This window comes from Typopeltis vanoorti, chromosome 16 (genome assembly GCF_054136105.1).
Source record: "Typopeltis vanoorti isolate ZY-2024b chromosome 16, IOZ_Tvanoo_1.0, whole genome shotgun sequence".
In the NCBI taxonomy this organism is placed as follows: domain Eukaryota; kingdom Metazoa; phylum Arthropoda; class Arachnida; order Uropygi; family Thelyphonidae; genus Typopeltis; species Typopeltis vanoorti.
Genome location: NC_143564.1, coordinates 111,982,284 through 112,000,065, shown reverse-complemented (window position 1 = coordinate 112,000,065; position 17,782 = coordinate 111,982,284). Strand labels below are relative to the sequence as shown.

The 17,782-nt window shown below is 34.2% G+C and overlaps 1 protein-coding gene across 1 annotated transcript in view; it reads right to left on the bottom strand.

Moving 5' to 3' along the window:
• LOC150098265 (DET1- and DDB1-associated protein 1) overlaps positions 1–17,782 on the bottom strand; it is a 91,876-nt gene that overhangs the window by 14,347 nt on the left and 59,747 nt on the right. The window contains exon 3 of the mRNA XM_090406197.1: positions 15,735–15,786. Within this exon, the coding sequence (XP_090262323.1) occupies positions 15,735–15,786 (52 nt within the window). The remainder of the gene's footprint in view (positions 1–15,734; positions 15,787–17,782) is intronic.

Sequence of the window (17,782 nt, the reverse complement as noted above, 5' to 3'; positions counted from 1 at the left end):
AACACCATTGACTATTTGGCCAGGCGGAACAAATTCTTTGTGGAGAATGCCCATGGAATCGTAGAAACAAATCAGCATCATTGTCTTTACTTTTGACTTCTCCAAGCGACTTTTTTTCGGATGTCTCTCTTCTGGTGGTCTCCACTCAGCACTCTGGCGCTTTGTTTCGGGCTCGTACTCAAAAAACCAAGTTTTGTCACCAGTAACGATCATTTCAAGGATGTTTGAGTCCTTACGAGTGGTTTTAATGAGATTTTTGCAATGTTCAATTAGATACATTTTTTGGTCGTCGGTCAACTTGTGGGGAACAAATCGCAAATTCAATTTATGAAGGTCCAAACTCTCGGTCAAAATGTTGTGCATAGTTGATTTTGGAATCCCCAATTCATCTTCAATCAATTTGATGGACAATTTCGGGTTTTCTTTGATGAAATCATGCACTTTTTGGATGTTAACTTCGCTCAGTCCAGTTTTTGGACGGCCCGGCTTTTCATCGTCCTCAAGTATCTCACGACCATGTACTCGTAAACTTGAGTACAGGATAAGCAATCATCACCATATGCTTTTTGAAGCATTTGGTGCATTTCAGATACTCATTTTCTTTGTTTGAAACTCATTTTCCGACTGTTCGTCAAAACACACTGTCACTCGTGGCACTATAACTCGGCTTCTAATGAAACAAATGTCATAAATAGTTGACACAACACTAATGAAGGTTGCCGCTTTCGACAACAAAAAGATACAACAAGTGGCACCACTAGTTTCTTCTATTTTCAAAAAGTTCAGTTTCTTTTTGGACAGAGGTTGTACATACTGTAAGTACAGTGTATACGTGTTTGGATAAAATATCAAAATTATGGTAAAATTTTTTTTAAAAAAAAATTAAGCATGAAAAAATATTGTTTATTATCGATAAAATTATACAGTTTAGTATAATTCAAAATTACTTAAAAATAAAATCCATTATCATAACCCCAATAATGTTCTAAAATAAAAATTATAACAAATGTTATTTCTTTATTTGTATTTATTTAATTGTAATGTCCAAATATTTAAAGAGATGGAGTAAACACGATAAGCACTATGAATACTTTACTATTGGAGCAAAACTGCATATAAACAACAGTGGAACTGCACAGTGCCACATTACACTAATAGCTCGCATCTCACTATGACGTTCCATATGTTTGCGTGCGTAGCAATATGGCACTGTGGTAAACACAGTGCTGCTAGCATCCTTCGCCCTCCTAAGTGCTACAAGATGGATTTTTATTATTTTTTATACAAAATAAGAGTATAGGATTGTTGATGATAAAATTAAATATTGCAAGCAAATATAAATAAATTAATAAATATATTTATGTATTGAGAAAAATTGGGGGTGCTGCAGTTCCGCAGTGTCTATGCACGAGCCGCCCCTGGGAAACACTATTCTAGAAATCAATACCTTTTTTTTTTCAAAGCTATCTCAGTACTTCAATAGGAGACCTCAGGGATTGGGTGTTTCACAGTGGGTGATGTAAATCACCTGCCACCTAAAAACAATATTTCTGTAATGCTGACAAGGAATGGCTCTAGACAGTTCTGAGAACTTTGAGTATAACAAAAATTTACTCAAGTTCAGAAAATAATGAAACCAATAGGTAGCAATGGGGCAAAACACACTGTCAGAAAAAGAAGAGATAAAGAAATTCAAAAAGAATGTTAAAGATGATGAAATTAGTTCTAGTGAAAGAACTTAATGGGTCTGCAAAGGATTAGACTAGACATTTAGTATAGTAGCATTGTCAAAGTGGAAAAGAATAACATAATACTATTATTCCTAGTGATCATAAAATGAAAAATAATATGGACTGATTATGATGGTTTTATCAAGTGCCAAAGATCACATTTTATATTAGGAGAAATAACTGATAGTAGAAAAAAAAAGGATCTGAATCTTGGCATAACAATTTTTGATATAAAAGTAAAAGATTGAAATTCTAGTGCTTTCAGAACAGACCAAGATGGAAGAAGACTTATCAGCAGAAATTTAAAATAAGATAATGACACACTAAATTCCTCTATGAGAGATGGGTGTGTGATCATGAAGCACTAAGGCTGATGAAGAAAATATGCACTGTCATAGTAGAGGAAGTAGTGATATTATAAGCCACTTACATAGTGAGATATGAAAAAATAAAGCATTATTAATGAGGGATTTTATGTGGAAGATATTGGAAGTTTTTCCATTTGGTTATACTATAAATTAAAGATGCCAAGAAATTATATTATTGGTTTAATCCTTTATCCAAGAATATAATTTCTTGGCATCTTTAACTTATGGAAGATAAGTTAAAGATGCCAAGAGAATAAAACTGCTGATAATATAAAGGAGAGCAAGTTTTGGTGCAAATTCTGAAGACGAAGAAGGTAAGAAATGATGATAATTAGGAGGCAATACAGATAAAACGTCAAGAAACTGAACTTTATTCTCCGGATATCAATAAGACAATTAATATTAACATTGTGAAATTATTTAATGAAAGCAGTAGTAATGAAAAATGGATAACACTGAAGGACATCTAGGATAATTTAATGCTGAAATTTAATCACGATTTCATAGGTTTAATATATTTGGAGTCAGCTGTATGATAACCAAATCCATAAAAAAATATTAGAAATAACTATGGAATAATAGAAAAAAAAAAAAAAAAAGAAAAAAAAAATGACCAACTCAGCCAAAAATGTGGATGACATTTTTCAGTCTGGAACTCTTTGCTGCAGAATTACAATTCTTCCTCCAGAAGACTAACCCTCACAGTACATCCAAAAATCCTGGTGTGCCTTAAAGGCAGAAAACAACAGTCATTCATTGCCATCCTAGTCACCTAGATGGCTGCTATTAGTTTTCAGCACAGAGAAAGGAAACCAACACAGGGAAATACATAAGACTACATTCTATCAGCTTTCAACATAACAGAGAACACAACAAACAACTATGATTTTCATTTAAATTAATTCCTTTCCAAATTCCCTTAAAGACTGAAGCAATTTATAATGATTTGCAAGAACTGACAAAAAGTGGCATCTCAGATTTTGCCACCATACAATTTCTTCTGGACAGTCCAGTGGAACATAAGTAATTACTCCAATACATGTGTTTGTGTCTCCATAAATTCTTCACTAAAAGAAAGAATACTGAAGTCTAGTGAAGAACATCAATCATCCATTCTTCACAATAAACCTGAAAAGTCTGGTTTGGCTCAACACGGGATTGAAACTGACCACAGCATCCTTTGGTCCAAAACGCGCCTCTTACATAGATCCCGTTATAGGTTCGAACGTTTGTTCAAGGAAAGCGTGGAGGCCTTGCTCCATCATCCCAACCTGAATCGTAATGACTGCATATCTATATCAAAAATCTGGGAAAGCCTAATCAAGATTACCCATTAATTTTTTTTTTTTTTTTTTTTTTTTTTTTTTTAATAGCAAATTCAATCATGTTTCTACTTCAAAATATTTCGTTTCATACTTAGTGATATAACATCACGCGGCATGTTCTAATTTCAACGATCTATTGTTAGTATTCTAGCTTGTATATTTTTTAAACTGTTCTTGTAATACCACCGACGATGGTCTGCTATTTCCAGACCGAAATATTTGGTTAAATAAATATCTTTCTTGTGATTACGTGATTATATCATTCAGTCTTATGTCGCAAGTATCCTTAAAACAACAAACTGAAGTCTAGTGAAGCAATATTACTAAACTCTCTGGAAGAAATACATAAAAGCTACTTTCTATTAGTGACTATAGAGAATATCTGTAGTGCTCTACAACAGCAACCAAACCTAAATAATCATGAATAGATTGTACTCTGAGTTTTGGGAGATAATACAGTAGTAGTTTTACTTTTTTTTTTTTTACTTAACTAGAAGGCAGTTACATAACTAGAGGGCACAAAATGAATGCCAATGTCCCGTTTTTGTGCTTAATTGTAAGTAATTTCCTTGATTCCTTTTAAAAACATGTTTAGGTAAATTTTGTTCATCTAACAAAGTAGAGAGCTCAATCACTGAAATTTATCTACTGAGTCCATGCCAGTCAAGCTGTAATAGCAACAAAGGTCACAGCCATTGAAGCAATACCCTCCACTGACACCGTACCTGCTCAGTTTCTTCTCAAAGGTAACAGGCAAAGCCATGTTTGCTGCAAAAGCTGCAAAGATAAGATTAACAAAAAAAGATAACTTGCAAAGTATAAATATCTCATCTGCACTCAATTTACAGAAAAACCTTAAAAAGATGTTGAATCATCATCATCAAATTCCTGCCATGTACCCTCAAGGGATGTACAGGATATGATAGCACTACATGAAAAATTTATATCATTACTAACTTCCTATTGCTTTTTTCCATTCTATTGGGGGGATACCAGTTGGGTAAATTTTATTTAAAAATAATAAGAGTCTTTTTTTTTGAATCTTGTTCCTGCGTATTTATATAGTTCTGAACCTAGCTTATCTTCTCCAGGTGATTTTCTGTTTCTTGTTTCTTTCAGGCTGATTTCTAATTCTTCTTCAGTTACTTCCTTTTCATTTTCGTCAATTGTTTGCCAGTTGTCTTTTTTAAAATATTTGTCTGTCCACAGTTCTGTGTAGTAATTTAGAAATTCTTCTAATTTTAATTCAGTGTTTAATTTTATGTTTTCTTTGGTATCTGCATTTAGGTGTTTCAAAAGCTTATATACATTGGGTCTTATTTTATATAAATCATGTTCTAAATTAGAAACAAATTTATTCCATGATTCTCTATGTCTTTTTCTGTCTTCTCTTTTAGCTATGGCTCTTATTCTTTTATATTCTATTTCATCTTCTAATCTTTTACTGCTTAACCATTTCTGATAGGCTTCTTTTTTCTTTTTAATTATTTCTTTGATTGTATCATCCCAGATCTTCAGTTTTTTTCTTTTATTGAATTTTTTGGTCTTTCCTAAGCTTTCATTTGCTGCTGCATTTAGTATCGTTTTTATATTAAGCCATTCTATTTCTATTTCTTTATTTTGTTTTATTTTATCTAGATATTGGTATAATTCTTTGTTCATATAGCCATTGTACATTTGTGTCATTCAATAGTCTAGTTTTATAAACAAATGTTTCAATTTTTCTTTCTGTTCTTGTTACTTGTAGCCATTTAGGTGGTAATCTTAATTTTATTTTAACAAGGAAGTGGTCACTGCTTATTTCATATCCTCTGTGAACTCTAACAGCTAGTGAACATTTTGATGTCTTTTCATTTACTATGAAGTAATCTAATATTGATTTCCATCCTCTTGCTGCCCAAGTATATTTATGTATGTCTTTATGTTTATAGAAGGAATTCATTATTTTTAGGTTATTATAAACTACAAAGTCAATCAATTTTTTACCATTTCTGTTTAGAGTGTGTTCTCCATGTATTCCTATATTATTATTAATTTTCGTGTTTCCAATTCTTGCATTTAAGTTTCCTGCTAAAATTATGTAGTCATTTTTATTTATTTTATTACATATGTTTTGTAGCTGATTATAAAAATCAATATTATCCTGTTTTCTTCCTTCTTCTGGAGCATATAAACTGATTATTGTTAAATAGCCTCTAACTATTTTTATTCTAGCTTCTATTAATCTTTCATTCCATAATTTATAATGTTTTAACTGTTTTGAAAGGGAATTATGAATCGAAATCATGACTCATGCTTGTGCTCTTTGGTCTCTGTCGACTCCACTGTATATCACATTAAAATTTTCAGTTCTCATAGTTCCTTTTAATTTCTTTTTTGTTTCAGTGATTACTGCTATTTTAAAATTTCTTTCATTTAGTAACTGGTCTAATTCTATTTCTTTATATGCTATTCCTCTTACATTCCAGTTTGCTATGTGTATTATATTTTGTCGTTTCCATTTTCGTTTTCCCTTTTCCATTCCAGGGTTGTTTCCCATAGATTCAATCCGATTATGTTTTTCTGTTACTAGGAAAAAGAAAACCAGGACGTCCTCTTAAACGATTCAACGATGACTTCTAAGGCAACAGGCCATGCTAGGCCTAAATCCTTGATACGTATGATGATGATGATGACTAACTTCCTATCTATAATTTTCCACCAAATCAATCTGTTACATGTCAAGACTGCAACATTATCAGATCCTATATTTCTATCGTCTAACGCACTTTGTACAGCAGCAATCCACCTATATCTTGGTCTTCCTCTGGGTCATTTTCTGTTCAAAACAACTGTTCTCTGCCAACCTGGCAGAGAACAGTTGTTTTGCTAATCTTTCCTCGCTCATTCTGTTTAAGTGACCATACCACCTTAGATTAGCTCTGCTAACACATTCCTGGATGCTGACAATGTCAAGTTCTTTCCTAATATCCTCGTTTTTAATATGATATTGCCATTGATGTCATCTGTTCATGCCCCCTAATCTTTCTCAGGACTCTTATATCTGCAGTCTCTAGTATTTGGTCAAGTGTTTTACTTCTGACTCAGCTCTCAGATCAATAAGTTAAAATTGGTTTAAACACTGTCTTGTATACAGCTAATTTAATGTTCTGACCAATTTCACTATTATTCAATATGAATTTATTCAATTGACTTATTACCCTACCAGCTTTGTTGATTCTGTTGTCTATTTCTATATTTAATTTACCACCTTCACTAAAAATTGTACCTAAGTACTGAAATGTTTTACTTGTTCTATAGGTTCTCCGTTCACAATGCAGTTGACATTTTCACCGATTCTGCCTATTTTCATTGTCTTTGTCTTTTTATTGGTGACCTTCATACCATATCTATTACAACAGCTATTCAATTTAGTCAGAGAATCTTGCAGACTTGTAGCGGATTTATTTAGAAGTATAACATCATCCGCATAAAGCAAAGAGCTGACATTAACATCTCCAATTTTGATATCATGTTTAATACCACTTTCCTTCATAATGTGATCCATATAGATAACGAATAACAGAGGGGATAATGTACATCCTTGTCTCACACCAGATTTAACATTAAACCATCTTCCTGTACTTCCTTCAATTCTAACTGCTGACTTACAACTCAAATAAAGACTATGTATTGCTTGATATAATGCCCCATTGACACCATATAACTGCAGTGTATTGAATAGCTTCTCTCTTGGCACCTTGTCATATGCCTTTTCCAAATCGACAAAACTTAAATACAGATCTTTGTTATATTCCCATGCTTTCTCGACTATTTGTCGTAAAGTGAAGATCTGATCCTGACAGCCTCTATTTGGCCTGAATCCAGCTTGTTCTTCACCAAGCTTTTCTTCCACAATTCTTCCCAACCGTTTCTCAAGTATACTTGCATAGATCTTGCCAGGAACACTCAGTAGGGAAATACCTCTGTAATTCTCACATTCAGTTTTATTTCCCTTTTTATATATGGGTACTATGAGAGCTCCACTCCAATCATCGGGAATTCGTCCCTCTGTCCAGGATTTCTGAACTATGCAGTGCAGCCACTGTACAACTTTTATATCACCATACTACAGCATTTCTGGTTGAATATCATCTATTCCTGCTGCCTTTCCACATTTCAAGCCTTTGATGGCTTTTTCTTCAAGTATGGATATCTATTCCTGATTGTATGCATGTTGAGTGTTTTTTACCACTGTGCTATCACTTTTTGTTTCATTTAGCAATTTTTCGAAGCAATTACTCCATACTTCAAGGATATCTTTTTCTCCCATTTTCATGTCACCTTTATCATCTCTTTTACAGCACTCTTTCCTCCATTTCTGAGCTTCTTCAACAACCTCCAGAACATCTTACCACCTTCTTGATATTTATTTTCTATGGTTCTTGCCAAAGTCCTCACGACTTTTGTTTAGCTAGTTTTACACAGTGTTTAGCTTTCTTACATTTGTCTGTGTATTCTCTCAGAGCACAAGCTGACTTATTTGTCAGGAATGTTTGATATGCTTTCTTCTTTTCCTTCACTGCCTCTCTAACTTCCTGTGTCAACCATGGAGTTCTGATTTTTCTATCCTTGCAGACATTCTCACCACATGCTTCTCTGGCTGAATCAATCTGTGTTTTCTTCAAGGCTTGCCACCGAATCTCCAAGGTTTGGTTGCTGTTCTCAAACTCTTTCATTTTTTCTTCAATAATTTTAGGGTATTTTAGTCTACAGTTCACATCTGAGAGCTGCTCAATTTTTATTATCTTTAAAACTTTCTTACATGTTATTCTTACCTTGTGGTGGAGAACAAGGATCTGAAATTCACATTTGGATAAAGGATTAAACCAAAGAATATAATTTCTTAGCTAATTACTTCACACTATTGCATTACTTCAACCTTGGTATCACTTCTGGGTCTGGCTCCCACTGATGAGACCTCAATAAAGGTTGAATCCGGTCTGGGTAGCGACCCTTCCCATAATGCATAGCATTATACATCTCCGTAAGGATATGTACTTTGCATTATGGGATACTAAGGAAAGTGATGTGAAGGCATTAGCCTCTATACACGAGTTGCCCAGTCGTAAAGTTACTTCCTGTGCAAACTTTATTGCATACGCTTGGATCAAGGATTGAACCAAGAATATAATTTCTTGCCATCTTTAATTTATAGAATGACTAAGGTCGTAACTGGTTTTTGGAATGTGGAATATGAGGACAGATTGAAGGAATGCAGTTTGCAAAGCCTTATCAGGTTAATGTGGAAGAAATCTTTCATAGAATGGAAGAAGCATGTAGAACAATGGAAACATGCCTGGAAGTTTTATAAGGAGGGTGTGAGCAGGGGCATAAGGAGTAGGTTTTTTGCATGGAGAGTGATTGGAATGCAATGCCAGACATTGTGGTGAATGCAGATGCTTTGAATGAGTTTAAAGCATGGTTTGATGGGCTTTGTGTGTAATAGTGTTTGCCTCGTGCAATAAGGCCTTTGATTCCAAGAAGTGGTGTTAATAATAATAATAATAATACTGCCTACTATTCAAGAAGCTTATTCTCGTATTTAGTGTTCAATACCATTTTACTCCTTTCTTACCTGATCATTATTGCCTGAATATCACATGACATTTATTATTTAGAAGAATCTCTCACCTATTTTTGTCTTTGTTTCAGTAATGCCAGTTATGTCAACATGGTGGTACTTTAATTTTTTTGCATTACGTTTCCATTGATAAGTTTTACAATGATGGTGCCTATCTGGAATTCTGAGTTAGTTCCAGTGGATGACTTTCATTGTTTGCTCTAATATTGTAATTAAAAGTGAGGTCCTTGTTTAACCCTCTCATGCATAAGGCCCTCATATGAGGACACATAAAAATGATGTCCTCAGATGAAGACATCATTTTTAACATATCTATCTATAGGTTTGCTGGACATCCACAGATGCCGTATGGTCACTCCAATGCTCAGTGATGTGCCACACCAGGCCTCACCATGTAGTCCTGTTGTTTGCTTTTCTGGAGACTTCAACTCTCTGAAAATTAGTTGCTCCACACACACACACTATCCATCCATCTCATTCATGGATGGATGGTGTGATTTTTAACATATACAAGGCACAAATTTAGCAAAATTAATGAATTCATGGTAATACTATAAGATTAAATAGTGCTGTATCATAATTTTTTTATAAATGAATATAAAATTCATGCATGAGAGGGTTAACTGGGCAACAACTCAGGCAGCATGAAATTCCTATTATGCTTAACCATAATTTTGTAATTCAGTTCAAGTGAATAAGAAAACAATTTCATCAGCTCAATCCCAAATGGTGAACCCATCCTTACTCGTTCAGTATTGTTAGATCCTGAATGAGAAAATGTTGAGAAGAAATTATTCATTCAGGATTTAACATGCAAAAACTAACAACTAAAGGAGATGCCTGCACTTCAGCAAAAATAGAGAAAACTTGTTTACTATGTGTCATCATTTCTCAAACTGTGGTATATGCACCACTAATGGTACATTAGGTTATTTTTGGTGGTACAATTTTTACACAAAATATAAATGTTCAAAAAAATGTATTTTAATATTGTAACAAGTAGACTGTTCCAAGAATTTAGTTTGGCGAATCGAATAAAACGAACAAATACATTTTATTACAGTTTTATGTGAATTTTTAGATGCAAAGTCTCAGTGTGTCATAAGGGTTTTCATATTTAATATTTATTTTGAAAAAGCATTTTATGGTGGTACATATATTTTTTGATTCTTATTTAAGTGGCAAAATTTAAAAATTTGAGAACCCCTGCTGTATGTGAAAATATATATTCTTTTGCATGTAAATTACTAAGATTCTATTGTTATTTAACCAGAGATCAAAGTGAGAATTTGTATCATAATATTGTAAGAAAATATTTAGTTCATTAAGATATCCAGTGTATTGTAAGTCTCTAACAGACAATTTTAAGTAAGAGTCCAAAGGTCGCGTGCTAGCCACCCAGATCGGCGTAATGCCGGGGGGCAATAACATACGCGGAAGGTGATGCTTTCCAAGAACAGCACCCTAACAACAAAGGAAGAGCAAACGATCAACTTGGGGGCATAAAATAAAGTGTTGTGCAGAAAAGATAAGGAGAATATAAGGAGATGCATGCCATATCTTGCTCTCTTGTTCTTGGTTCCTGCTTGGCGATTTTAACTGGGGGCTAGTGAAATATGTGCGTAGGTGTTGCGATGTAGAACAGCAGGCCCTTTCCTGAAGATGCCTAAGAAATTCCACGTGAGCCGTTCGTGAATTATCGGCCTTGCAGAATCATGCCAATCGCTGGATGCCCCATCGGAAAGAGTGGAGAAAGTCCCCTAAGACGTGGCAACAAATACTTTCATGTCCGGTAGCAGAATTCAAGGACAGCGTGAGCTCATCGCCAGACTCAGACGGAATAAACAGAAGGTAATCAGACCATGTGGAAGCAACATATTGTCCGGAACAGAATCGGTAATGAATATTTCATTGTATGTTTCAGAATTGTTAGAGGAAGAAAAAACGTGTGTAAGCATAAAGTATGGACAATTAATAGAGGACTTTAGTAAGAATTCCTTTTTGAAAATAACTAATAACCTTTAGCAGAGATTGTCTGGAGGCAGTTATATTATTGAATGAGATTGAACCTGATAAAATGAAACGAGTATTACTGAGAGCTTTTAATTGAAAACCTTAAGAATGTGTATATGTGTAACTTAAGAATAACTTGAGGAAGGAGATTACAGGTTATGCAATGTGATATAGCATTTTGAACTAACTTAGCGTGAACTGATTTTATTTAGCATGTACTGATTTCTTTAGCATTGAATAAATGTTGCCTTTTAGCTGTAAAATATCTGATTTCCCAATAAACATGTTTTATTACTTATGCCTGAGTTATGCCTGATTGCAAGGACAAATTACCACTTATAAAAATAGAACCTTAGTGGGAAAAATTTAGAAGTTATATAACGATAGATTACAGGTCACAACTGCAAAGTACCAGAAATCTATATAATCGTAACGAAGAGTAAAATAATGTGTGTATGCCTTAAGATCTAGGATTATTTCCCTGAGCAAGAATCTTTTCTGTTATAGGATACTGGCTGGCACAGCATAATACAAATTTTGCCAGTATCTGAAGAGGAAATAACCCTAGATAGAAATAAGATAGGCTAGACAATAGAATAGATAATAGCGGACATCGAGATAATAAAGAAAGAAAATAGTAGAAAGTAACACCATAACAGTATCCAGCTAAATACCACCAAAGTGGTACATTACGTCAGAAGCTCTGGTTGGTTTTTCCACATTCCTTAAAAGGCTATGCAGAGATGTCCTCCCTGTTATCTAGCTTTGACACTTTTGTGAAGTGGGATTAAAATTTAATGCAGACAAATGCAAGCAAGTATAGCTGATTTCATAAGAATGCAGTGTTAATGGATATTCTTGTGATATCTGATGATGAGCTCTAGGTTTCTGTATCTCCACTAGTCCCATTGACGAGACCTCAAATAAATGCTGATATTGGTATAGATTTTGACTCTTCTCATAATGCATGGCAATATACATATCCAAAAGGCAATATGCAATACTAAGGCAATGTGATGTGAAGTTAACAGCCTCTACATACAAACAGCAGAGAAGGTACTTCACGTGCATAAATTTATTAGCTCATTCTTGGGTAAAAGATTAAAATGTTTTCTCGCAAATACAATTTACTTTGTGACCAAGAAAAAAAATAACTTATATTTGAAAACAGTAGTCCAAAGTGACTCCTATTCAAGCCCTTATACAAACAAGGATAATAACTTCCTTACCCTTAGGCTGACTGGTCTGCAGCCTAGGGACTCATAACCTAAGTCATGCGTCCCTAAACTTCCTACCTAACATTACCCCCAAAATACCTGGCTTCATAAATTAAATTGATTACAATGCATACTGCTTGATACATGATACAGCTTGCATCTTTTGGATGCAAAATAAATTGAACAGGTCAAATTATATACCTTCATATGACTAGGCCACTGGTACACAAAAGACCTCAAGAAATGTCAAAATCAGTCTGGCTTGTGATCCTTCCCATAATGCATAGCACACATCTGAAAAGAATTATGCTTGCTGTGCATTATGGGATCCTAAAGCAAGTGATGTGAAGTCAGTGGCTTTATGTACAATGACCTAGTCATGAAGATGCTTCACACCTAGGCCATTGTCTAATATAATTTTGTAATCAAAATTTTATTTGTAATCAAAATTGCTGCAGCCCAAAGTGACCTTAGAGTTTGACACAATGAAATGGCAACCATTGTTCTTTGTTTGCTAATGCCAGATAATTTGTATCATCCTGTAAGATGTCAGCATTACTATCACTTACTATTGCCATTTCAAACATTGAACCATCAGCAAAACTGATGGTTTAATATTTGGGAGCAAACCTAATCTCCATAGCTCAGCGAGTAATAGCAATGCCCTCTGATTGAAAAGACCAGGGTTTCCAATATGTGATGGAAAAAAAAAAATCTTTATAAGGACTTTTCAAATGAAGGTGAGTCAGCCAATCTCATATGGCGGTAGAATGGTTTTTCTCCCCTAGTTGACATCCTACATGACAGACCCGGAAACTATGCATAGCCATGCTGCTTAGCTGTGACATGCTATTGAATTTAATGTATTAAGAGGAAGGTGTGATTGCTAATATATAATCAAAAAGGAGCTTCAGTTTCACCCAAGCTGCTTGATTTTAATTTGTTTAAAATTTTTATTAAAAACTCAGAAAAACACCGAGTTTTTTTTTTATCTTGACAAATGGCAGCACTGTTGAACCAATTATGATGTAGTGTGTTAGTGATTTCTGCTCATTCCATCAGCATCAGTTTCTTGTAGTAGGGTAAACATCTGTCGACTTATTGTGCATTTTTAGTAAGTGTATGTCTGATGTGCTTGGCATGAAAATGGAGAAGCGAAATCTGGAACAACGTTGTGTGATTAAATTTTGTGTTAAACTCAATGACAGTGCTACTGAAATGTTCAATAAAATTAAGTGGATGTATGGTAATGATTCTTTATCACATGCACAAGTGTTTAAATGCACAAGATGTTTTTGGAGGGAGGTGAAAGCATGGAGGATGGGCAATGTTCAGGGCAGCCTGTCACAACACAAACAAAAGCCATTGTCAATCAAATTTACTACAAAGAAATCCTTTAATGGTTACAAAAATCTTAGGGGTGTGTTGATTGAATCTTGTATCATGACACTTTCTCATTCTGCATAGTCAATTCATGAATACCCAGCCAAAAAATGCATTCCAGTGTTAGAACAGTCACCCTATTCGCCTGAATTGTTTCATTCGTGTGAATTTTTCTTTTCCCTCAAGTTGAAGAACAAGATGAAAGGTGCTATTAATTTTGAGACTGTAGAAAACATTCGAAGAAAAATGCCATGTCCATAAACAAGCTAACAGAAGAGAACTTCCAATCCTGTTATAGCAGGAAGGGAATTGGAATTGGCACAGTTTGTGTAGGGGGGGGGGTTACTCTGAAGGTGACAACGATGGATCAAACAATTAATTGAATATATAATTTATACAAATTTTGTCTCATTACTTTTCTCTAGATGTTGTATATTTTTCTTTTCAGTGTAATATGCCTTTTTATCCTGCTCAAAACTAGATGATAATCATTTCTTTCAAATCTCAAGTCTAAAGATATTATTACTAACAATAACATAAGAATTGGGTCTTTTCTCCATGAATTATGCATAGCTTTATGTTTAAACATGGTGTTAGTAATGGTTAATCCATGTCTTAAACAAAAACATTGCAGCAACATTTTGCTACTTCATCCAAATTTTTTTCAACATTTCTGTCAGGAATTTACTTCCTACTCCACTGTTTAGGTCTACAATGAAAACCAGTATTTATGTTAACTATTTAAGACTTAGCTGCTGGCTTGAACTCATTATGGGGTTTAATGGAATAAATACAGCACATATAAATAATTAAAATGAAAAACAAATGGGTAAGAATTACTATGCTACACTACAAAAAAAATACAAATTTGATTTTTTTTTTTTAGAATCAGAATTAAAAAACAGACCGAATCTTAATAAATATGGTTGTAGTCAACTTCCCAAGATTTAGGAAACTTTAATACTTAGGTGTCCTGCCAATATAGCTAAGGCTGCCCAAGAGCATCCATAGAAGGTGACCCTCATAGGACTTCAGGCTTTGTCTAATCTTTTCCACTTACTGGTCTACAATTTTAATATTGTTTCTCTGACTATGTTTCAGTGACAGATGAAATATTGGAATGATTAAACGTGCTGTATTTATTTCATTAAACTCCATAATGAGTATTTGTCAGATGCCATCCATAAAAACAGAAAAAAATCACTATTTTATCTCTCCACAAAATCTGAGTTCATAGGCACAACCGAGTCTCATTGTCCAATTTCTCACTTTGAAATGTTCACACTGTTGTACTCAAAACTGCTTGCCATTCAAGAAGTTTGTGTTAAGTGTTTACTGCTACAGCTACTTTTTCCTTTTCTTCATCATTAGTGGTTGACATAAAAAATAATGAATGTGACATGCTTTAATAATTGCATAACCTATGTGTTATAAATAATTTGCATAACATGCATGTTATCAATACTACAATAATATACTTACAAAAACTCCAATATACACTTTGGCTAAAACATTATGACCATCCAGCTGGTTGATAACAGGATAGTGGTGAGAGTATCATGGTATGGGGCTTGTTCTCGTGCATATCACTGTGTCCTTTCATCTCCTCAACACACCTTATCCATAAAATTTGCCTGTGAATTGTTTTCAATTTTTCCAGTAAGGCGTCTTGTGTGTCATAAAGCTCGCATCATGCAAGCATGGTTCAAAGAGCATATCCAAGGATTCTGTATATACTCCTGGCCACCTAATTCTTCTGATTAGAATCTCAATCATGTGAGAGGCTGCCAGAGGCTTGCTCAGTCAGTGGCCTTTGGGATACTATTCTCTCTCTCTAGTTAGGTCAGAATACCTTCTGTGGTCTAGTGGAGCAAATGCCAAGACAGGTACAAGTAGTTATCTCAGACAAAGGAGGCAGAATGCATGCACAAGGTAGGTGGTCATAATGTTTGGCTCATGAGTGTATGTATGTGTATATATATATATATATATATATATGAATATTAGTGTATCTCATTAACTTTAAATACTTTTAAATCTTAAACTATCAATTAGGTTAAATAATCACAGGTTACTTTGTTCAGATGGATGATCTTTTGTTGGAAGATAAACCGAGGGCCTCTTAACCTACAGAAGTAACAAATACTAATTAGCAATTCAGTACACCAAATATATAATTATGTTATATAATATCAAACAAAGTTATGTCACTAAAAATGATGTTAACTCTATATCTATGTAGGGCAAGCGTGTGTACACATGCACCCTACATAGGCCTTCATTTTGTATACCTTGCTGCTAATGTATAGCAATCTTCTTCTTCTTCCTAACATGGAATTTAGGCCAAGTGGCCTGTTTCAGTCTCATGCCACCTCTTTCTTGGTCTTCTGATTCTTCTTTTTCCACTTATTTTGTATCTGTATATTTTTGGTAGTCTGCTGTTGTCCATTCGATTTAAATGTTCTAGCCATTTTTGTTTATACTGTCTTAAGTAGTAATTAATTGGTTTTATTTTCAGGGATTGTAAGATTTCTTCATTTGTTTTGTGGTCCCATTTGGTATATCCATCTGTTTTTCTGAGGAACTTCATTTCTGCTGTTTGAATTCGTTTTTCATCTTTCCTTGTTTAAGTTAAGGGATATTACATCCCATATCATTTCTTAGCCGAATAAGAAACTCAAAGAGTTTCATGCCGAATATAGTAGAAACTATATAAAGTTCGGTGATTCCAAGCATAAGCAAATACCTGGATACTGCAGCAGCTGACCCTAAAGGTAGTGCAAGCTGAGGCAACTCATGTCTAAGGTGGAGCAAACTCCAATCACTATTCTTGATATTTACCCATAATGTGAACTTAGCTCCTAGGAGCTATATTTCTGTTCAACATTATGAGAGAAGGTCACTACCCAGACCGGTTAGGGTCAGTTGCTGCAGTATCCAGGTATTTGCTTACGCTTGGAATCGCCAAACTTTATACAGTTTCTACTATATTCGGCATGAAACTCTGAGTTTCTTATTCGGCTAAGAAATGATATGGGATGTAATATCCCTTAACTTAAACAAGTCATATGTCGCCGAATTGAAGCCTTTGGCTCTTCATATATCTAATAATTTATTAGGACACCTTTCGGCAATACTCATAGAAGGGTTGTAAGTTCTGTTCACTACAAACTTGATATTAACTAGGTCTACCTACTCACTGATGAGACCTCAATAAAGGTCGAAACCGGTCTGGGTAGTGACCTTCTCTCATAATGTTGAACAGAAATACAGCTCCTAGGAGCTAAGTTCACATTATGGGTAAATATCAAGAATAGTGATTGGAGCTTGCTCCACCTTAGACATGCCTCAGCTTGCACTACTTTTAGGGTCAGCTGCTGCAGTATCCAGGTATTTGCTTACGCTTAGAATTGCCGAACTTTATATATATAGTTTCTACTATATTCGGCATGAAACTCTTTGAGTTTCTTATTCGGCTAAGAAATGATATGGGATGTAATATAATATCCCTTAACTTAAACAAGTCATATGCCGCCTTTGGCTCTTCATATATTCATATATCTAATAATTTCATCTTTCCTTTTTATGGTCCATGTTTCACTTCCATATAGTAGAGTTTGGTTTTGACAAGACATTATATAGTCTGTTTCTAGTGTGTTTTTGTACTAGGGATGGCTTAAATATTATTTATTATGCCATTTACTTTGACAAATTTTGATATTTTAATGTATGTCTTTTTCTTCTTCGTATGAATAGATCACATCCCAAGTATCTGAAAGTGTTTACTTGTTCTAGTATTTTATTATCTATCATCATTTTATTTCTTATTGGGTTTTCTCCATTGAATGCCATTATTTTTGTTTTTTCTTTAGATATTGTCATATTATATTATTTTGAGATATCATTTAATGATCTTTGAAAATCATCTTCTAATGTAGCTAATACTATTTGATCATCTGCAAATAGTAAAATAGTAGTGTATCTATCTTCATTTGCAGGGTCATTTGTATACCAAATGGGTTATACTGTTTCCAGATTTTATTTATATATATATTGAAAAGCAGAGGTGAGAGGGTACATCCTTGTCATACTCCTCTTGATATATCTTTCCATTCTGAGATGT